At 37.3% G+C, this 23,894-nt stretch overlaps 1 protein-coding gene across 5 annotated transcripts in view; it reads right to left on the bottom strand.

The window, feature by feature from the left end:
* The window catches only part of MGAT4A (alpha-1,3-mannosyl-glycoprotein 4-beta-N-acetylglucosaminyltransferase A), a 73,045-nt gene that overhangs the window by 2,207 nt on the left and 46,944 nt on the right, over positions 1-23,894 (bottom strand). For all 5 annotated transcript variants that reach the window (XM_083885129.1, XM_083885128.1, XM_083885125.1 and 2 more), the window contains 6 exons: positions 17,816-17,946; positions 17,119-17,226; positions 16,528-16,721; positions 3,555-3,633; positions 1,206-1,272; positions 71-183 (listed from right to left, as the gene is read on the bottom strand). In XM_083885129.1, coding sequence (XP_083741255.1) covers positions 71-183; positions 1,206-1,272; positions 3,555-3,633; positions 16,528-16,721; positions 17,119-17,226; positions 17,816-17,946 — 692 coding nt within the window. The remainder of the gene's footprint in view (positions 1-70; positions 184-1,205; positions 1,273-3,554; positions 3,634-16,527; positions 16,722-17,118; positions 17,227-17,815; positions 17,947-23,894) is intronic.

The following is a 23,894-nucleotide window of genomic DNA, read 5'->3' as shown; positions in this document are numbered from 1 at the left end:
TTTGCGAGAAGTCTGAGGTTCAAAACTCCCATTCACTGGTTATGTTTTTCAATGTTCTACCACCTCTTACCTCATTCAGAATTGCCCAAACAGCTGAATTTTGTATCACTGAAAGCCGGAATGATGAAATAGGATTTAGGCTGGGGTCAACTGTTCCTTCAGCTATACCGTTTTCAAACTTCCCTGCAAAAGTACATACTCAATTAAGACCTACTCAACAAACTGAAGTACAAAATCCAGAAAATATATCTGCAGTATCACAATTCACAGCATCATTGTGACAGAATCACAGTGAAACTAGTATTGTTCCCAAAATAAAAGGCAGTGAGTGATTTTGACATCAGATCCAGTTTTGCAGCCGGAAACAATATGGGGCACATCATCAGCACACGCCAACCTGAAGAGGATTAAATATAAGAATAAAAGCTTTGAAACTAAAGGCATTAACACCTCAAACTCAGTCAAGATTTTGGAACAGGTATTCATTTAATAGCACAGAACTAATATGATGCCTTTGGCTTATGTGTTGCCAAACAGGATTAAGGACAAGGGGTATCATTCATGCATAACATATTCCCATTTAAAGCATCTTCAGTTATATTCGGATGAGTAAGAATTCAATTTAGAAGCCCAGTTAGACTTTACAGTTAAACCATAGACAACTGCAATTTATTACGACAAAAAATGTGCTTTCATTACAACAGGATTGCTCAAACTATGTCCAGCAACTAATTAAAATCCATGTGTAAAATTTCTCTTCCTTGACAACATGTATCCAGGCACCTTCCCCAACAGCTACTTGGCTGTTGAAATGCAAATCTCATCCTATGATGAGACAGCTGATTGTCTGTAGGGTGGGTTCAAATCCAGGCCAAGCACACAACTCACACCAAAGCATTTGTGCAGTCACAGGACAGAGGAGGTGATTTTACCAAACTGGAAATGCCTCTATTATAATCTAGGTGATCAGTCCTGGCAGAAAAGTTGGATGTAGCTGCACTACAACTAAGAGTCACAAGAGATCTTTAGTACATCAGTCTCTGAAAAGAATTAGTGGACACAATATTAAGTAAAGCCTACCCAAAAATGATCATGTACCCAAAAATGAATGATAAAAGCTCAGATTTAAGTTGGTTTTGGTTTCAATAAAGATGTCTTTAAGAGTTGCAATAGTAAGAATACACATTTTTTATGCTGTTACATACCTATCCTGAAGTAACCATCCTCTAAGCGTTTGTCTTTGGTTTCTTTGCTTAATACCAGTTCTTCACTCTGAACAGCAAAGCATAAATAAGATAATTTATTTGGACATATGACTTTGCCAGAGAAAGACAAATGTGTGTGCACTCTTCTTATATAGTCACCATCCATTTTTTCCAAATAATTAAGAACAAGCCTGGAATATAGTTATTTATAGCCTTAGACAAGCCAACACGCACACACAAAAAAAAAAAAAAAAAAAAAAAAAAAAAAAAAAAAAAAAAAAAAAAAAAAAAGCAGTGTTCCAGAACTGAACAGTACTTGGCTTCAAAGGAGAAAAATCAAGTGCTCCAAGTGCCCCACAAAACTCACAAGGTAATTGCCAGGTGAAAGAATACTTAGCACATACTGGCATACACAGTAGGAGACAAGCAAAGGCAGGACCTGCCTCCTTTTTCTGTGGCTTAACAAGAGCTTTCTCTCTTGGACAAATGAAAACTTAAAGCTTACTTTTTCATCTAAGACTTTAGATGAGATGGAAAGCCATCAGACCAGCGAGGGAAACACCACAATTATCAGTGCCTTACTATATGGATGGGGATCAGTAAGGTTTTTTTTTTAATAAGCAAAAAAACAATAATTGTAGAGCAGAGCTTGAAAAACAGCTTGAAGATTACAGCCATGATCCAATACTGAAAGACCCATTCTAAGAATTTCCCAGGAATTAATTAAAAATTCTTGGCAAAATGGAGATTAAACTGATCAGCTTTTTGCCTTTTTTTTTTTTAATTTTTTTTTTTTTTATTTCCTATTTTGAACTAAGGCTGCTGAAAAAGTGGTGGGAATGGTTTTGGCTATTTACTGGGGGGGGGGGCAGGTGTTTTAGTTTTCTTTGGTGGTGGTGGTGTTTGGGGCAGGTTTTTGTTATAGTTTGTTTTGAGGGTTTTTTAATATGCTGCTTGAATCCCAGACAAATCCAGTCTGGAGGTACTCTTGTTTCTAAGGGTTGTTTTTTGTTTCTCTGAATTCTACTTAAGGAAGATCAGTGTTAAAATACTTGAATGAGTTTCTAGCTCTACTGAAGTCCAGGGTGGAGAAACAGGGCCCTCAGGAGCTGCTGTCCTCAGCTGACAATATTTTACTGACAATATTTTCTGCTGACACCAGTGGCTTAGGAACAGGCCAGATGCAGAATTTCCTGTTTACCTTTTCCACATATTGCATCAATAGCAATAGAACCTCTGTAGCATTACTTCCTTAAGGGATGCTCCAGCGAAGGACATTCCAGAGTCGAGCAAAACCAAAAAAAGAGATGCCTGATGCACATTTTTTGCACATTATCTTGTGCATTCTTGTATCTTGGGCTTAGATGAATTGAGGGCGGCTGCTGGTTTTGTTGTTAAATGTATTTCCACAGGTCTTAAAAAACAAACCCCTCAGATCTTATGACATCCCACATGTTATGCTGTATAATTAGAATCAAACTAACAATTTTCTTTTTAAGGATGGGAATAGTAAGAATTTCCTACTTTTGCCTGCTCCAAGGAAAGCAGACAGGGAAAATGGAGATGTGAACTCCTCCATGATTACTTACTTCAAAAAAATAGAAAAAAAAGAAAGTTTTAAAAAAATTATTCAACATATGGCAATTTTGACATAGATTTCAAGATTCCTACACCAGGCATATGGGGGAAGATAGACATACTTTGCCATTTCAATACAAAATAAAATAAACTTGTCTGAAGTAGTATCTTAATCCTCTCAGTCTTTTGTGATATAAATAGTTAGGTATAATACCTAGTTGAAGAAAAAGAACCCATACTATCTGACTTCAAACTAGAATATACTTTAGATAGTGTAGTACTCTCCTGTGGTAAAAGTGGCTGATTTATGGGGGAAAAAAGTCAGAAATTGGGAGACAGGTATACATTCCATTTAAGAATCTATTTATTTCAGTATCTACTGGGTTTGGATGTGTGTCAATCCCTGAACTAAGACTTTTTTACTAAGTCAAATAGCAGATTGACTAAGGTTTCCCCTTTCCCAAAATACACAAGAGAGGAAAGACTGTTTATTTTTTTGTTTTAAATAGTAGCAATGAACTGGAAGAAAATGACCTTGTTCACCTTGAAATTACCAACAGCACTTGTACTGCACCCTGAATGAACATCTGAATAGTTACAAGTCTTCTATGAATATATCCAATTAAAAGAAAGAAAAGTATGAGAACATCAGATCATCAATTTCATACAGTTAAAAGAAGCATTTATGTCTCCTCACCCTTCTAAAAAAGTCAATAAAGAGACTTAGCTTTTATCCTGTAACGGAGAAGACACAAATAAAAAAATTCATACCAGAAAAGGTAAAACTTCTACAGTCGTGTTTAGAAGTATGTCTCCTGGATGCTCTGGATTGCCACTGTGAAACAAGTACCTATAAATGAAAAGAAAAAACAAAGACAGTCTACATACATCAGTCAGAATCAGCTGTGTTACTGTTTTATATGTTAATTATCACATACAGATGTTTCAAGGATAAACATCATTTTTATACCGGGCCTACATCAGCTGGGGCTAGGATAGTTAGCATGTTCACATGTTACTGTAATTGGAACGGGTCAAGTTCTTCAGTTGCTAAAGAGTAGTTGGGCAATATTTTACAGAGGAAGGGAGTTTGCATCATCTGCTCTTGCTAGACTGCATTACACAAAGCTGTAGTCATTACTGCCTGGCACACACTGCTATCACCTCCAGGAGCAGGAGCCCTGCCTTCCTTCAGCCTCTCTCCAGCACATGTCACCCTCTCCCTGTGCCCACAGGATGAACTCTGCAGATCCATTCTGAAACAGTTCTGGGAACTTAGCCAAGTCAATATTTTGCCAGGTGAGTGTTCCCCAAGTGCATCTCTCCACCATGGTTCATTGCAAAATCTCATTGATGATTGTGCCAGGAATTCCCAACCCATACCCACACCCTTCATGTTACCTGTGTTCAAACTTCTATTCCAGAGACAGATTTAAGAAAAAAAAAAATCCCTCAAAAAAACAAACCATAAAAGCCTGGTTTTGACATGTATACACACACAAAAAAGGCTTTTTTAAACCTGTAAAAAGTCCCCATTACTCTCACTCAGTTGTGCAAATAATTTTTTTAATTGGACAGAGTATGTTTGAAGCATTATCTAAACCATCCCTATCAGTATCAATCAGTGAAGTGTTCAAATTCTAGCTGCCTACTCTGAACAGCTTTTGCAGTACTCCACATGTGTAGATTATGTTCCAAAAGAGACAGTTTAATTTCTCTTTCTTTATATATAACAGGAACTTCATGTTATTCTGATTGTGTATTATGTAAACCAGTAATAATATTTTTTTACCACTAGGTGGAATCAATGCTTGAAAATTGTTCACTACTTGCCATTTCTTTCTAGTGGTCCAGAGTTAATTCAGATTACTGTCATAAACTAATTAGATCCTACACCTACTCAGATGCCACTTTTAGGAAGACTATTTTATTATGTTTAAATGAATATGCAAAAATCCATCAACACATTTCAAACCTTTCTTCAATTGGAACTTAGATGTTACTTACTGTTAATTTCTCTTTGACATTAAATATGTCACCAGCCAGAGACAAAATTAGTTCAGAAATTATCACTTGATTAAAATTAAAAACATTAGCTCAATTTGCAATTTATTAAGATGCAGTTAGAAATGTAAATTTCAGCTTGTCTTTATCCAATATATCTGAAGCCAGGTTGAATACCTGCCATTAATCCATACTCCATAGCTACAAGATGAGTAGAAGAAAACAGTGCTCTGACCCTGACTCAGAAAGGTCTGTGACCCCAAAATGATAGAAGTATTTTAAGAAAATGTACACACGTGTAGAACATTTCTTTTATCAAGGCTCAGAAAAGGAGCAACACCTCACATTGTGATACAAGAAAGCCACACTGATTTCTATTGCACTGGTTTCTGCAGAACTGCACAACTGTACTGGAAAACAGAACTGGACTAAATAAGCCTCACTATTGTGTTTCAAGAAAAATAATTTCCACACTGTACTTTAACGTAGAGGTTAGTTAATTCCAAATTATACAAGCTACCTAAAACATCCACAGTTCTTCCAAAACAAATCTTGTGACTTTTTCTAGACATTAATGACATCCAAAATACTCCCAAAATTATTTTTTCTAGGCCTTCATTGTACATCTCAATAGTAAGCAAAACAAAACTCTCAAGAAAACTGACTGGAAAACTAAAGTACATTCTGCTGTCTTTTGAGCTAATAGATCTAACTAGCCATTCCTTAGAGTGTCAGATATCCTAAGCAGTACTGGCCATTTTTTCTCTTGAAAGCACTGAAAATTCTAAGGAGACTTAATTTAAAATAGAAGTAATCAAATACTCGCTGTCTAAGGTATTCCCATCAAATGCTCCACCCAAACCACAGACATGCTGCTTTTCCTTAGCACTTAGTTCTGAGAAGACACACCTAAAAATCCAGAAAGAAACTTCCCTGTGATCTGGCATCACTGTGCTCTCAATGAACAATAATTGGCTTTGAAGGTTTAGATGTTTTTTGGGGGGAAGCAGTAGCAGTAAGGGCTTTGTTTATCCATGAGGGGTTGTCATTTATTTATTTGGATTTGTTTGCTTGTTTTTAAAAACAACCCTGCAACACACAGCCACAGCCAACCATTTCTCCTACTGTGCTATCAGCTTTGAGACTGAGATGCAGCTTCCCCCCCTCAGCAGTTGTCACTCCATTAGATCTATGCACTCCCGAGCTGGCACAGTGCCAGAGCAATTTACAGCAGTAATTAATCAAACCCGATTTCCATGTAATCAAACCTGCTATTTTAGTATATTTTCTATAACTATCTGTTAATCCATATGCACTCACAAATGTAACACATGAACATGTCACATTTTAAATTATGTTTAGAAAGGAAGGGATATTTTTATATCTCAGTCCTGCTTCAACACTTGACAGATAACACCTACTTAGACATTAAAAGTTACACAGATTGAAAACAGAAGCTTAAATACACATACACAGTCAATCCATATCTATATATAAATATTTTGTTTAGAACTAAAATTTATCAATTAGAAAATTTTATTTGAAATAAATTTTAATTTATGAACAAGCATACTCTACTAAAGCAAGTGTCATTAGCTATTCTTTTGTAAAACTTGCTTTTCTGAAGGGAGATTTTTCCAATGAAGATTCTTTGGAAATGGGCTGAGAGAGCAAAACTCATTTTGAAACAAAGGTCAGTTAAATCTCCCATTCAAAAATCCTTGAAATGGCTTTTAAGGAACCTGTCTTTACCTCCCCAAAGGTTTGCACTCCATATATGCTAAGACCTTCTTTACAAACTTGTTGTTATGCTAGATATTTAACTGGATGAGAGAGTATTATGGGTTTCTTCCTCCCAGGTGGAGAGAAGACTCTTATGTCCCCTAACTAATGAACTGATTTATTCATCTGATATTTCTTAAGTAAAACAGACATTTCTAGAAACCACAGAGACATTTGCAGGACATTTACGGTCCTCATTAAATCGCTAATTTAGAGTAATCCAGCTGATAGCCATAGGATTATGAGGTTGCTTCCTTTTATTTAATTCCCGCACCAGTAGTAAGATGTCTGGCCCAGTCCTTTTTTCTTTCAAGGGAAACACTGGTTTATAACTGGACTGAATGACCTTAAATGTCTTTTCCAACCTAAATGATTCTATGAGTCTATGGTTTTCAGACTATGATAGGTATTTCTCAATACAGATACTGAAGGACCTGGGAATAGCTTTGCTTTCAATTGCTGAATTATTTTGACACCTGTCGTGGGATTTACCCATGACAGTCCATGTAAACAGTAAAAACACGTGCTTCTTTTCCTAATAGTTTAACATTTTTCTTAGGATAGCATCACTAAGGTTTCCTTGTCTACCAGCTGCTTAAACCTAACACCTTCTGAACCATTCCTTCAAATAAAAATTCTGAAAGCAATGGATCTCTAAATATAGTAATCCCAACTGAACACAAATTCACTTAAAGTTAAAAAACCAAACCCTACTACTGCCTTATGGAATATTACTTCACTACTTTCTTAATTACAAAATACAAACATGAACACAATTGAACATTTTTGATCAAAGGCATTAGAGAAAAGTAACTCTAACTTAAAATTGCTAAGTATAGTACTAATGTATCTGAATTTAAGAGAACCTTTTCTGCTGGCAGTGTCTTTTTAAAGAGTCACAGGTCAAAGATAATAACCATCTACTCCAGATATTCAAACCTCATCTCTACCAGAAATAATTAAAGGTATGAACTCACTTACATACATTCTGCTCATGACCTCAACGTGGTATGAGAGTAAGAGGAGGCTAAGTGTTAATATTTCATGTAGCATTAAAAAACACACAAATTTTCAAGAGCACTGAAAGTTTAAAAACAAACACACACACAAACAGAAAAAAAAACCCCACCAATCATCAAACTAAATAGAGCGAAGTCAAAGCTGCAAAGAAAACTTCTGTTTTCATACTCAGTGACTTCAGTATTTACCCAGGCTGAGGGGTTGAGGCTTTGCCATGGGGCTAGATACACATATAAAATCAAGATAAATAGAGGGGAAAAACCCCCCAGCCAATAAACTGAAACAAATATTCATACACATCCTAACACACAATGGAAGGAGAAGGCAGAAGTGTGATTATTATTTGTACACTGACAAAAGATACCATTAGTATGCCAATGCAGTTAACTATTAGGGTACTTTAAAAGCCCACACTCAGATTCAGAACCTCTCCAATAATGAGAACCTAGAAAGACTCTCACCTTTTGTAACATCCCCCAAAGGATGGATAAATTAATATTACTATTCTGAACTGCTGACTTTAATATTCTTTTAATAGCTAATTTTTTTCATCACCTGTGCTTTCAAAAAAAAACCCCAAAACAACCATGCATGCCTCTACCCGCCCCCATCTTGCTTATAAAGGGATGTATCTGTCTTCTTCCTCTCACATCCAAGCATATTCAGGCCCAAAAATCCATTATTTTCTCTGTTACCCAATTAGATTTCTTTTTGGTGTTAAAAAATCTTTTATATTTTATTTAAATAAAGTGCCAATTATTTTTTAATCTATAGAAAGTATTCTAATTATGCGTTCTAATTAAAATAGAACTGAATATACAACAATTTTATTAGTAAACTATGGCACTTTTATAAAAGGAAACAGTATACAAAACTACTTTAAACAGCACAATTCACATCCACTGTCAACATATCTGGGTTTTGTGTTGAAGGAAACTAGTTATCTCACCTGATAATAAACCTGATTCTAAGAATATAAGAATGCAGGCCTTTGTGCTCTGCAAACATCAGGAATCAAATCCTTTCCTTCACATATCCTCCTTACGTCTCTTTTTAGCAATCTGATGTATTTTAGTATATCCCATTTTCAGAAAAGGAAAATAGGTAGGAAGGCAGAGAGGAAATGTTTCCTTCCACGTCTGTACAAATTATCCATAGCAACATGCAACCTTGGAGTTTTTAGTTTTGCACAACATGAATTTCTGTAAAAGCAATATTCAGTCAGCAATTTTTTGGCTCTCTACAGATGCCATCATCCACTGCAAGAGTCATTATTCACCAATTCTTTCCAGCATTTTTGATCACTGGATGCAAATGTGGTAAAAAGAAGACTAATCTACCTCCTTTGTGCCACTTTCCCAGAATCCTAATTAGGAAGCGTTATTCTACTTTTACTGGAAACCCAGTGTTAACCATGCACTATTTCCTCATGCAAAACATAAACAGAAGATGAATAATTTCTTTTCCTTCTCTCAAGCTCCATTTATTCTCCTATTTTTCATGCCTCTTACAAAGTAATTTGAAAAAGTTGCTTATACTTCCAAAAAAAGTGCAATTCCTCCAGTCTTTATAAATATGCATCTGCCAAGTACTCACAATAGGTAAGCAACATAGTGGAAGTTTTTGTTATATATATTTTGTTATATATTTAACCTCTTCTTGTTATAATTCCAAATTTGGAGAAAACTCCACACAAAGAAAAGAAGAAAGCTCCGGGCCTCCCCAAAAAACACGAAACAAAAAATACTCCCCTCCATTACCTTCTATACAAAGTTCCTGGTATTTCACTTCCTCTGACAAAATAAGCCTAAGTGTCTTCATATAAATTGGGCTGCATCGTTGAGAGCTGCAAGGGTTGAATTTCCCATTTACACAGAAATGTCGACCCAGTGCACCTAATGGAGTGAACTTTCTCATATTTGTTAATGGGCCATGAAGTAGCTTGACTGAAGAGGTGATGGAAGGATTTTGGGGAGTGGTCTCAGTCTGTTTTAACCATCACATGCCTAAGAAATTATTTCTCTCACACCACTTCAAAATTCAATCTGAATCTTTCAGTAAGGTTACCTATACCATTTCCTAACCCTCTTTACTTGTGCAGTATGTGTAGAAAATATTTAACTTTTAAATTTAAATCTCATTCTCTGGTCTACTCTTCTACTCTTTCCCAGACAAGACTATGACATCCACTTTCTAAAGCTGCACTGTCTCTCTGGACTGGGCTCACATCAACTGTAATAAAGTCTGACATTAAATTAATTTTAAATTTTTCATTTTGGAGGTGGTTTGGATTTTTTTTTTTCTATTTCATGGATAGGGTTTGTTCATTTGCATTTTTTGCTGGGGGTGATTGATTGTTCTTCTACAATGTTATTTCTGCTGAATTTTTAATCCATGGAGATGTAGAAGATGTAGAAAGGTTTTGCCGGGGTTTTGAGTTTAGCATGTGTGCATGTATATATGTGGGCGTATGCACATAAACATTTTTTACCCACCCAGCTTGGCTGGGAAAGCACAGATAACTCCCTTCAGTTTTCTCATACACAGGCATTTGCCACCATTTGAGATTGCACTTGGGTATGTGACTTCATCACAGGCTGGAAAGATGCAATTATGACATCTCAGAGACTCCAGTCCTTCTGGAAATCACGTGAAGCATTTTAGAGTATCTCAAGTGGCATTAGACATCTAAAATTTTGGCAGCAGCATTAAGCCTCCAAGATTTCTGACTAAGAACTATAAATCCAGGAACACGGCCAAGTACACAAATCTTGGATATTAGTACCATTAAGGAAGAAGCAGCATGTCCTTGGCTTAGACAGCTCTTTTCTTCTGTCTCTGATCCATACTTTGAGGTTTTTTTCCCTTTTCATAAGAAGTCCTTGCCTCATTGTTATGGGCAGAATTCCATGCCCAGAGCAAACCGCATCAGTGCCTGGGAGCCTGCCTGCCAAATCCCTGCTGTCAGGGCATCCATTTGAGGATGTTCTACTCATTAGTACAGAAGCTTATGCAAAGAGAGAAACCAAAGTCTTCAAATTCTCTTTTATAGACACTAAAAGTATTATCCCACCTGAAATGTACTGACAAACACCAAAATATTTTAAATAATGCACTCAGAGATTGTCAAATATTTCCTATCAGCTGACATGACCATTACAGGCTTTATAAAATGGTGTTACACTTTAATAGCATACATCTTTAAAATCAGAATTACAGATTACTTCTAAATTATACACTCTACATGTATGCACTTACATAGTTCTTGAGCTAGAACTGCCTATAAAAGGTTTAATGTATTGGGCTGAAGGGTAGGTTCTACACTGAACAGTGATTATGAACACAGAACATCTTATACATCACGCAAGTCACTGCTGTACTCATCTAAAACCAAAACAATTTTGCAGGTCCCTAAGGTTTGAGTGGTTGTTACTGCAAAAGCAAATGAGGAAGTTCTATTTCCAGTTTTGGAAAGCTGTTAGGAAGTTTGTTTTCTGTTGTACTGCATTTGATCTTGTATCTCTCTAGCCACAGGAGGACTTGCATCCCATAGGATGGATAATTAATTACATTTTGAATACATACAGGACTTACTGCTATGATTTTTTTGGTAACTTTTTTGTACTTAAAAAAATTATATTTCACTGCTAGAGAACTTGTTTTAAAAGCTGCCTTTATTTTCCTTTACAAAATATCACACACCCATCTGTCACTTTTTATGCAGGTATTTTCCAGCACTGTCACAATAATTTCAAAGCAGACAAAATAATGTATATGTTTAGTTACTAGGAGTCCAACAAGATACTCAATATTCACACTCAATACATTGATTTTCTAGCTTAAATAGTCAAATATATATTTTCTTGCATGTCTATTAATTCTGTGTTGTGAGAAAATCCCACTGGAAATATAAGTGAGGTTAACATCATGGGTTCCCTGCAATTCCAATGTCCAGAATACAGAAAATTAGATGAATAGTCTCAAATACTGCACAGTCAGTATCTATGCCAATATCAGAGCACAAGCTGGTAGATGTAATCTACAAGGCAGTTTGTTGAAGTATTAGGATTCCACTTTAAAACTGAAATTCCAGTCAGCAAGTTGTACCCTGTAAAACCACTTCATTAATAGTCAATGTCACATTAGGACAACTACTCAGTAACTTAAAAGGAGAGGCCAACCAGCTACAGGGCAACTATAGAGTTCAAAGCAGTGATAGGGGGGAAAGGAAAGGAAGAAACTCAACACTACAAGCAAAAACATTGCCCCTTCCCCCAAAAATGTAAACAACTAGTCCTTTTAAAAATACTCAAAGTAACACTATGAAGCAGTATTGCAGAAGAGTCTGGAGCACAGGCCCTGTGAGGAGCAGCTGAGGGAACCAGGCGTGTTTAGTCTGGAGAAAAGGAGGCTCAAACTCTCTCCAAATGCCTGAAAGGAGGCTGGAGCCAGGTGAGGGTCAGTCTCTCCTACCATGTCTCAGTGGAAAGGACAAGAAGAAATGGCCTTTAAGTTGCATCAGAGGTTCAGATTAGATACTAGAAATATTTTCTTCACTGAAAGAGTAGTGAGGCATTGGAATAATGTCCAGGGAGGTGATGGAGTCACCACCTCTAGAAGTTTCCAAGAGGCAACTGTATGTGGCACTTAGGGATAGGGGTGCTGGGTTGATTGATGGTTGGACTAGATGACCTTGAAGGTCTCTTCTAACCTTGATGATTCTGTGAAGCAGTTACACACAAGAAACAATGAGCCTCATATTTTAAAAATTTATGTATATATACTAGTGAGGTTGGGGTGAGTTTTGGTTTTCAGTGTTTCTTTTTTTTTCCACAGTATAAAATACATACTTGTCTCTTCCTGCAGCATTTTTATTTTAAAGGTCAGCATTTGAAATCCATTTATCCTGAAGCAAACCTGAAGCCTTTTCTAAAAATATCCATTCTAAATTCCTATTCCAGAACAGCCACAAGTTACGCACTTTCAAGGGCTTTTTCAAAGTAATTAGTGCATATGTTCTTTGAAAACAACATCTGATTTGTGTCAATCACACCTATAAGGGACGACTGAAACTTAGTCAAAAAAGAAATGGTTATGATGATGATGGACACCAGCATCACTTTAATGCTGCAATGGAATGTCTTTCTCAGATATGTTTTGACTGGTTCATAAAGAAACTCTTAATATAACTGTCAATTTTAATAATTAAATCTGTGCTCGGAACAGCAGTGTACATACCAAAACAGCAAAGTGGATTTCATTAATTATGTAAAAACCTGAGGGAACAGAAATTCAATATTTTTTATCTTTACAATGTAGGCTGTTTTGAGCATTTAGAGAACAGTCCATCTCTTTATTAAAAAAAACCCAAAACAAACCTCAACCAATCAAAACCAAACATACCTTCAACACTGTTATGCAATTTGTTTTTAAAAGGAACATACTTCAATCTACTTTCCTTCTCAAGGATTTTCTACTGAAAGAAATGTATATATTTTCTTATTGCAAAGGATAAGACCCTAGATTACTATTAAGGGATTTAGTGTTTTGGCTGGAAAACTTTTGCTTGGAAAGAACCTAGAAAGCTTCAGTACAAGAGCTGTCACTAAAGTAAGCATTAGAATGTTTCAATTTACACATCCCTGTTCTCCAGGTGTGGTTTAGAACAAGCAGAATCTATTTACCGTTCAATATTCAGCAGGAATCTGCCAGCCAGGTCTTGCATAAAATCAGCACAAATGTTACTTTCTGCTCAGTGAAGTGAGCTCAGTTCTCACTTTAAGTTAAGAGATCCTTGACAGTGTTATCCCTGACAATATTCTCAGATCTCAAAAATTAAATATTTAAAGACTTAATGAAAGCTAATTACTGAACTGCAGAAAACTCAAATTCAGTTCAGCAAAACATTTGGTGTGGAAAAATAAACTACAGGAAAAAGTCAGTGCTCTGTCATAGTGTAATAGATGTGCCATTTATTCGGTCAGAGCTGTGGTCAGTATTTCCATTAAAAAACTTCATCACAAATTTATTATGGGAGTTACTAAGCAGTTACCTCAAACTGACTTGGCAGACAAAATTTCCTTTAAATTCAAAAAGCTCTTCTAATACTTAGAGAAAAAGAAAAAGCCTGTTGCATCTTTCCACAAACACAAGATCACTATCAGAAGTGTGTTTTCTACTCTTAATTCCCACCATCAGATTCATTTCCTCACCAGGCAGGTCTTCCTAATGCTTTGTCCATTTTCCCTTTTCTGGGTTTCAATCTGCCAGTCACAGTATTAATTTTGACTGCTGTGAAAAACGAGGTTCACTTTTTAGTAAATTTTAAGGAATATGTTTAATAAAATAATTAAGACAATTAGGAGATAAGAAAAAACTAAGAACGGCCGGCCGGGTGACTTGGCATTCAGCCAAGTCCACACTTTGCTTTTTCAGGGATACTCGTTAAATACCCTTCTTGTTATATTGATATATGAAATTCCATAAACTAGTTTCCATATTTTAGGAACTGCCCTGCATGGCCCCTCCCTGGGTCCGCCTTTTTAGAGCATGCGTGTTTCGTGTCTGTGTCTTTTCTATCGCGTCCAGCTTGGGCCTTGGTCCGTGCCTTCTGCGGGTGGTAGATGCTGATAGTTGGTGTTATCAGTAGCAGAGTCTTCTTTACATGTTCACTGGATGTTATCCCAACCAAACAGACAGTTTAAGCAGCTGCTACATCAACTACTCTCTTTATATCTAGTCTTACCAATAGCAGAAATAAACTTATACCTTTATATCTTTACTATGTTATTAATCATATAGCATACATCTTGCGAAAAGCCAATTTTATAATACACACATATAACAACTGCCCCAGTAAGCATCCTTGAAATATCAGGAAACTCCACTACTAGACCTGCACTTGCCAAATTCTGCAGCTGCTGCTCAAGTTACAGAGACAAACAAAAACAAGTCCCCAGTAATTTGAAATTACAACATCTGTAAATCTAATTAGTCACTGACTTCAGAAAGGTAAAATACGGTATTTTTGAGGACACTGTGCCAACAGAAGCTAAAAGTCATAAGGAACTTTGAAATGGCTTACAATGATAGCCGAATATGTATCATCATTCAAACTTACAGATTTCCTTTGAGGAAGCAACAGAATGCAAGATGTTTCCTTTCTTTTAAAACTAAAATGCACTTCAATAAATAAAAATAACAAAACAAAATGAACAAGGAAAAACCAAAAACAACAACCCCCAAATCAAACAACCAAACAAAAAACCAAACCAACCAACAAAAAACCCCACAAAAAACCCAAACCAAACAAAAAAATCCCACAAAACCAAAAAACCTCCACAAAAAATACACAACCACAAATCCTCCTGAGAACAAAAAAGAAAACCAAACAAAAAAGCCCCCAAAAACAACATCCCCTCCCCCCAAAAAAACCAAAATAAATCCCCACAAACAAAAGAAACTCCAAACTGAACAAAACAAGACCCTGAAAAATTCCACTTCTTCCCCCCAAAAAACCAAAACATATGATCCTCCACAGCTAAGACTGTTCTTAACACAGCAGGTGGACATAACTACCTTAGGCCTGGCTACAATTTTCCAGGGCATAAAAATGAACATTATTTTCCCCTCTTTTACACAGATACTTATTACTCTCTCATTCCCCTCGTTCCTTTCAGCATTAAGGCAACAGGTATAAAAAAATGTATTTTTTCAAGTGTTGGCACAGAAAAAATATTTTGCCTTTAATCCAAGGAAGTATGGCAGTTATGTTCCTCCGCACATGCACCTTGGAAAGCTAACCAGGGAACCTTTTAAAGCATAGCAATCAACTGAGAGAGTAATTTGACATCTCAAACAACAACCTTGAGTTTCACAGGTCAGACTAGTTTGGAACAGCATAGTCACAAGGGAACTACTGATCTTCACTGTTGTGCTAAAGCAAGGTGAAGACAGCCTTTGATTATGTACCAAGGTACACAAATTGACTAATTGGATTCAGTTCAGGATAGCAAAAAGGTCTCCTTCACAAGAAAAACATTCAGTCAAATTGATTCAAAGAAACTTTGTTCTACCAAGCCATAGGTATTGGCCTAAAAAAAAAAACACATAAGGTTTGTGTGAAGTAAGGAGAAAAGAAATCCACTAACAGAGCAATACTTTACTAGACATTAAATAAGCCATGTATTTTATAAATCTTGAATTACTACGTTGACAAGACCGTAGCCAGCAAAGCAGCAAATGAGTCCCAATAAAACTAAAGGATGACTAATCTCTACAGGGCTAACTCAATTACCCTTAATTAATCTGACCAGTAGTTGAAAAGAAGTCACCTTTAGTCCTCCACAAATCTCAGATATTTGTATTCTGAAAGCATGCACTCCCTTTCTTTTTCGTTGCATTTTAATATTTTTTAAATAGGTCAACCTGGAATCTTAGCACAGTGACTTTTTTCAAGCCCTAAAGCTACATCTTAAAAACATTTCCCTTCAGAGTCCCCAGCTTTCAGGTCTAGGGACATCCTTATACGCTCCAGCAAGATTTCTGATTTGGACAACCAAGAGACCAAGGCCACAGGGCACAACACAGTGTACCACATACCCTGCTGTACAAGTGCTCTGTAATTAGAAACAGACTAACCAAATACAAATAGGACCAAATTGGCTTCTTTTAAATTCTCTGCATCAGAGAAGCACTGGTTTCACATTGCATTTTTCAAAAAGGCTCCAGATTAAATGAAAAAAAATTAAAAGCAAGACAAAATTTACCATAGTAAAAGAATTAGAGGGAAGACAGTACTGATCACCATTTCAGCTGATCTCCAAATGTCCTACACCCTATTTCACTTTGGGTTATAGTAACAGCTCCAAATTCTACCTTAAAGCATTCTTGGCACAAGCAACTTAATATATGAGACCAACAGCAAGTAATTACTAACCTTTCTACATTGACTGGCTTGTCAAATTTAAAGAGAATATAATCTCCAGCAACTGGTGTGACAGCCCAGAAAAAATCTTCCCCTACGTAGGTTTTTTCTAGCGTATGCCCCTGGTAGACTTTTAAAGATGTCGAAACCTCTGCAGGTGGATTCACGTGGATTTTATGCAGTAATGGTTTCAGGAAGTCTTTATCCTAATTGAAAGACAGACAAACATCATACTGGTCAGAAAACCTTGTTTATTATGTTTCTTTCCCAAGTGGTTACACTTAAAACAAACACTGGCATAAAATGGAAAATTATATGGAAAATTAATGTATTACTCATTTTGTAGTGCTTAGTAATATGGACATGCCATGAAAGTAAAAAAATTAGAAAAAATATCCCCTAGCAAAAAATCCACATAAAGAAGCTGGACTAGTGCTTCTACTTTATAGTAACCAGTCTGTATCAGATTTAATTTCAGCTGGAGAATATACATCATGCTTGAAAATGCAAGAAAAACAAGAAAAAGTTTGTTTTATCCATGGCCACAATGTTTTTCATTTAATCAGCCCATTCTGTAAAGGAAGGGAAATATTGTCTACTAACTGTGAGTTTCTGGATCTTCCCTGCTAGAGAAGAGTGGAGGCCAACATGCTGGAAAAGAGAAGGCCTGAATCGTATTCGTAGGTTAGATTTCTGTCGATCACAATGTTTCTGAAACGGTGGGGGGAAAAGGTAAGGGTGGGATAAAAAACAAAACCAAAACAACACATTAGTAAAAACCAATACAAGGTAAGAACCTAGGCCTGTTTATCCACTTTTTCTGGTTTTCATTCCATTAATCTACCAAGACTGCTGTGCAAATGTAATACTGTTCAAGGTCCTTGCACAGAATCTGTTTATTCAGGAAGGGTGTTTCTTGAAAAATGAAGGACCAAAATATGAAGTTTATTCCCAATTTGGAACTTTCACCATGAGTGCTATCCAAGCAGCGACATTCTGCAGAGCCTCACGGGTGGTTACATGCATAAGTTTATTTTAGGGCTGTTACACACAGAATAGAACTAGGCTTTTGCTTTTTATCTTTACTGCATCCATCTCCAAAATCTGAAGCAGTAACAGCTATGATCCCCCTGAGAACTGTCCCTCTAAAGTTCTTTTTGAGATAAAAATCTTGGCAAGAAGACTCTTTCAGAACATGCAGTAACTATAATGTACACTATGCTGGCTTTCAGGTCACAAAAATCAACTCATTCATCATCATGAAAACATTTTAGAAGCTTTATAATAAAAACAAACTTACAGCATCTTTCTCAGGATTACACACTTTTACCCAGAGGATATGGTCCAGGAGCCAATCAATAGGTTTCTCCTTATAAAACATAAATATGAACTCTACAATAAGAGTGATATCTGGAGACTGGAACATTTTACCTGTGGGTGACATTAAGAATAACTGGAGTTACTTTAGATTAGAGATAATATTTTCTTTTGAAATCAATGTGATAGCAGATGATAACATTTGTGCCAAGACAGGAAATATTAGCACTGAACAACTTGATATTTCAATGTTATTAGAAGTTCCGTACCTTTCAACTAAATAAAACAACTATTCAAACAAGAACTTGTAGTCATGTATCTTTGAGCTATCAAAATATTCAGTGTATACTCAATGTACCACAACACAGCCTCCTTAGGAATAGAAATTGTCAGCTTCAAAAATTAAGAGAAAGAAGATTCATGGATTGGTATATATTATTCCCCATGTCAAATGTAAATTCAAGCACCTGATACGAGGAGTATTGCAAGTGTTATCTGCCCAGTCACACAATTTCAGCTTCTGCAGGTACAAAAAGCAGAGATGCAACATCCACCACAAACTTCTGAACCTTCTGGGCAGGAAATCAAAGGGAAAGAAGGAAGCTACCAGAACAATGCAACTCAAAAAGAGACATCCCACAATGACCAGAGGTTTTTTTCTGCAGTACATAGATCATCAGGACTTCTGAGTGGCACTGTGCCAAATGATTCCTGGAAATTCTGCAGACTGTGAGGCTTCAAGAAGGCCTTTACAAAAGAAGGAAACTTACTGTTGATGAAAAAAGTCTATTTAATATCAACATGAGCAATCACCTCCATGTTGTAGAATACACTTCTCTGGCAGTAGAGGTGTCTGAAGAGAAAGGTGGCCAATACATGGAGCTATTGTGTCAATCTGAATGCAGCATTTGAAAAAGGTGCCTGGCATACCATACGCTACCCAGGAGCAACACAACTGAGAGTGGGGCAGTCCAAGGCTGAAGACAGACTGACAAGTGCTTGTACCAGGGGTTGGACTGAAGCATTGGAACAAGCTGCTGAGGGGAATGCTTAAGGCACCATCTCTGGAGATGTGGCACTTGGGGACATGGTTTAGTGTAGATTTGGCAGTGCTGAGTTAGTTGTTTGACTCAAGGGTCTTTGAGGTCTTTTCCAACCAAAATGATTCTATGACCACATGCCAGCTAAAATCCCAAAGGCAGTTACAGATTTCAAGGCAGATTCAGAAAACATCACTAGGTTTGCAGATGAAGTCTGAAGTCTTTGCTAGGTTACAACAGAGAAGGCAAGGAAGAAAGACACCACATGACAATGAATCTCTCAGGGAGACACCGGCTGAAGTGATTCAGTTCTGCACATGTTGCTGAGTTGAGGGCAGTGCTGGACTTAACAGGGATGGGCTGCTCTTGGGGCATGTGTGCATCAACAGATCAGAGTCCAACAGAAGCTCTTTTCCAATGCAAGTCTTCCATTTCTTCACATTTTGGAGTGCTATACAACACACAGCACTCAGGCACAGAAAATGTTTTGAGGCTTTTTTTTCCACTTGTGAAGACGCCTCCTTAGACTTTCTAAATAACAAATTCCACAAGTGGTAGAGGTTCTAATATTTTCTCCTACTCTTAGGAAAACCAGCTGGAGTAGACATCAAGAGGAGATCACTGGAAGAGCCTTGCCCTTTTCAGAAAGCAGGTCTGATGCAATGTGTTTTCTTTATGACTTGTGTGAAATTGGGTAAGAACAAAGCCAATGAAAGAATACTCAATGGAAACTCTGAGAGGAGTTTGGAGGTGTCTGAGTTAGACTACATCATTATGCCATGCAACAAATACGGAAGAAGCATCTGACTAAAGTACCAATTATTTCACCTGTTAGAATGATGCTATACTCATTATAGTAGACAATTTACACATTGGGGTGGAAAAGTAAATGTGCTAAAACATTAACTGATTTGACATTGCTACATCAAAGTTGTCCCTTACAGAAACTTTTCATCCAGTCTTTTACAAAGCAAAAATACTGTCATCACTTTTAAGTGGCTGTTGCAATGAGGTCCTCAAATAGGTATCGCCACATGAAAATACTCTGTAACTAAAATTTGAAACTCCCACTACACAAGGGACAACTCCTACTAAGCTAGGGACAAATGCAAAGTTTTATTTTTAAGAAGACATAAGAAAGATGTTATCATTTTTATTAGTACATTGTTAGTATTTACACACAATATTGTCACATTGTTTAACATTATTTGTGAAAGTAAATATTTTAAAATGGGTAGGAAACAATGATATGATTAGTTAAATGTTGTGTAAAATACTCATGCAGAATAACAGCTTTCAGCTTGTCACACTTCCAACCAAACAGACCCCAATTTTCCTAGTGATTCATCTCTGCCTACTGCTTTCAACGGCATAGGGCAGGAGAAGAGAAAAATATGGTAAGCCCTAATAAAACACCAGCTAAAAAATGGGACTAATCAGATGTTTCTGGGATTTTTATGGGATGGAAACCATCATTTCTAGGTGACACCTGCTGAGGCAGTCTGTCAGTCACATCTGTTTCCATAGGAAGTGCACCTTTCCATGTAGTGTTAGAAAGATGCACAATACGATGAGAGAAGACAGAATACTGCCCCAAAGTAGACTGAAGTTTATCCTCTTCCAGGATCTATACACAGCCATGATGTTCTAGAATCCTTTTCTTCTCTTACCCAAGGACAGAGCAGAAGAATCACATTGACATTTTTTCTTTTGACTAGCTCATCTTCTGAAGAACATAAGGATTATCATCTTGTCCTCACTCACAGACTATGTCACTTAGAACTTGGCATGAAGCTACAGGAACCCACAATTAAGTAAACTGAGAACAAGACTGAAGGTAAGAGTAGGAGTTTACTCTTATACCTAATTTAAGTAATCCTAACTTTATATAAAATAGAAACAGGATATCAATGAATTATTTACCTCCATATGGCAAATTTGTCTAGGCTCAAAGACAGTTTCCTCTAGGCTGGCACTCTACTGTGCACCATGCAGTCAACCACCCCAGACTTAGGGAATAATCTAATTGCCATGGTGATGTCACTGGGCACACCAGGGAAAAACAAACAAGCAAACAAAACCCAACCAACCAAGCCACACGGACATATCCAACTGCATCTAGTCAGAATAAGTGAGATAAGCTGGGTGTACCTGCACTGGCATCTTTAGACCCAAGTGGCCTCCCTGCATTACACTGCATAGCACCACAGAAGTGTTCCACAGTGGAGACAAAGTCTTCTCACATTAATTCCTAATGAACACTGGAGCAAAGACAAACAGGAAACACTGTGATCACAAGACAAGCCCTTGTCTTTCTTCAGTAACCAAGGACAGACATCTACATACCACTTTCTGAAACGCTGTCACCACCTTCCACACACAGCTTGGCACAGTTTGGGCCCAGCCCCTCGACCCTCTGTATAACATTGCCTGACTCATCTGTCATTTCTGTCTCAGGACACCACTGGCACAGCAGTTCTGCCGTGGACTCATGTCCCCTTTTCTTCCATCAGAACAGTCTTCCTTACAGCAGCTCAAAACCAGAGCTCCGCAGTGAAGTGTCTGGTAAAACAGGTCTTCAAAGCTCTGGATCCCTGACTGGCCACACCTAGTCCTTGTAATGGAAACCAGCCCAGTACAACACCTACTGCACAGATCCAACACCCAGCTCCTCTGAATCCAAATCAACCAAGCCCTTGCCTAGTCTCTCCTAAGGAAGAGCAGTAGCCTGGCTTCCCTAGGGCACAGACACAGCCCAAGAACAAGCAGCGGCATTTGCTGAGGTCCTTCTGTCCTGCAACTCCCATGCAGCAGCATATGAGGAAAATGCTGTGAGCCACAGAACCACTGAGTTACCATCCAAATCCAGCCTACAGGTTGCCCACTGGCCATCCCCAATGTGCAGCTAAAAATCATCAAGCCAAAGACACCTAAGCAAAATACTGCAATGAAAACACACTGCCTGAGACTGCAAAGTGTGAAAGAATTGAAGCTCGTCTTGCACCATGTTCATACACTTGGTACAGTACATGGGAACAGACAGAAACCCCAGATACTGTGCTGACAAAACTTCAGAGCTTTTGGATTCTTGGTGCATACAACCTACTATTGTAAAAAAACTTCAAAATCTGAAAGAATTAAGAGACAAAGGTAAAATCTTGCTCCATAAAACCCTAGAGATACAAAATGCAGACTTTCTCCGAATTATTTTTCTATATTGATAAAAATTATGATCAGGACTGAAAAAAAACCCAAAAACTGTGGAATGCTTTCAGATTTACTGTGCCTTGACAAGACTTCTATTCATTTTTCAGTCTTTTTAAAGGCCAACCTTAGTGAATTATTCTGGTCCTCTCAGTATTTTGCTGGCAAATACAAGGCACACACAAAATGAAACACTTTGTTTTCTAGTTCTCTGAACTGCAAATATCTAAATCATCCATTTTAATTCTTCCACATGAGCATCACCAATATTGAGTCCACACCAACAATAATTTTACACCTGCAAGCACACATTCTAGCTATAGCTGATGTTTTCAATGCTTTCCCTGTTAATGATATGCAAATTGCTGGCATTAAAACCAGAATCTCTTTGAAGTTATTTAAAGCTCAAATGTTTGACTTGATCTGCTTTTTCCCAAACTTCAACTATGTGCACAGCTTGAGCAAAACTGCAATCAGAACAACTTAAAATAATCAGAACAACAGGCCTTAAAACATCAGGGCACAATAAGACTCGGAGGAACTGTGTAAGACAACCAAAAGGCCATTTCAGGCCACTCCAATAAATGTTTGTGACAGCTGGCATTATAGCACAGTGCAAGGATTGTAGTTCCTATGGAAAACACTTCATCTCATGGCCAGTTGGAAGACAAATCATTATTCCTCATAAAAAGCTGGTAGGACTTTCCTACATTAGGTCACAGGGCTCTCAGTGCAAACAAGAATCCAGAAGAGTAAAAGATACATCTCCTTCCACAGAGCTTCTTAAGGAAACAGCATACATCTCACCCATTATTTATTAGACACTTGACAGCATTTAAGACTATGCTTTCAGGATTAAAAAAAAACCAAAGGAAGCAACGTCTGTTCCTTGGCAGAGGTGACAGAATTCTATAATCCTGCTGTCAGCCTAAATAGCTACATTTGCCATTTCCTCATGTAGCACTTGCATAAATTAGATTTTCAGTTCAGAAATACACTATGACAAAAAATCCCACATTTTTACCTCGCAAACTTGCAAGCTAACCAAGGTTTCCAACAGCTAACAGTGAATCAGCCACACCTCTCTTTCTGAGAGATTATTTCTAAATCAGTAGCATCTAGACAACAGTTGCCCAGAGAAGCTGTGGATGGTCCATCCCTGGAAGTGTTCAAAGCCAGGCTGGATGGAGCTCTGAACAAGCTGGTCTAGTGGAAGGTGTCCCTATCTTTGGCAGGGGGGTTGGAACTGGATGATCTTTAAGGTCCTTTCCAAACCAGGCCTTTCTGTGATTCTGTGAATTGAGTGCTCTACATTCTTTCTTGGACATCTGGAAACAAAACTGATCCCCAGTTACAAACTACTGCTACTCTTCCCGAAGGTATCAGCACTACCAAGTTACTGCAATATCAGTCTGCATCAAGATCCATAAAGAGATAGCAGAGATGAGGGAAATCTACATTACTTGCATAAAATTTCCAAGCAATATATGGTTATAGCACACAAATGCGTACCAGAGCCAAAAGTTTCAGTTGCTCTTATGAATACTGATTTTTCTCTCAAAACTTAAATACAGGCTAAGTAGCTATATTGACAGAAGATCTAATTTAATTTTCTAGGTAGAAAAGCAATCTTAAAATCTGTAGCCATAGCTAAATGCATCTGAAATTCTACTGATATCACTTAGTTAAAAGGAGGCAAACAAATATGATACAAGGAACAAAGAACAGGGATGCAAGCAGCAGGAGCTAACAACTAAATTTAACTACAGCTACTTTCAGAGCCCACACTGCCCAGAAGTATACAGACAGTATAGAAAA

Source organism: Zosterops lateralis, assembly GCF_965231275.1.
Source record: "Zosterops lateralis genome assembly, chromosome: 2".
Lineage (NCBI taxonomy): Eukaryota > Metazoa > Chordata > Aves > Passeriformes > Zosteropidae > Zosterops > Zosterops lateralis.
The sequence above is the reverse complement of the archived record's forward strand: the minus strand, read 5'-3'. Positions and strand labels throughout refer to the sequence as shown.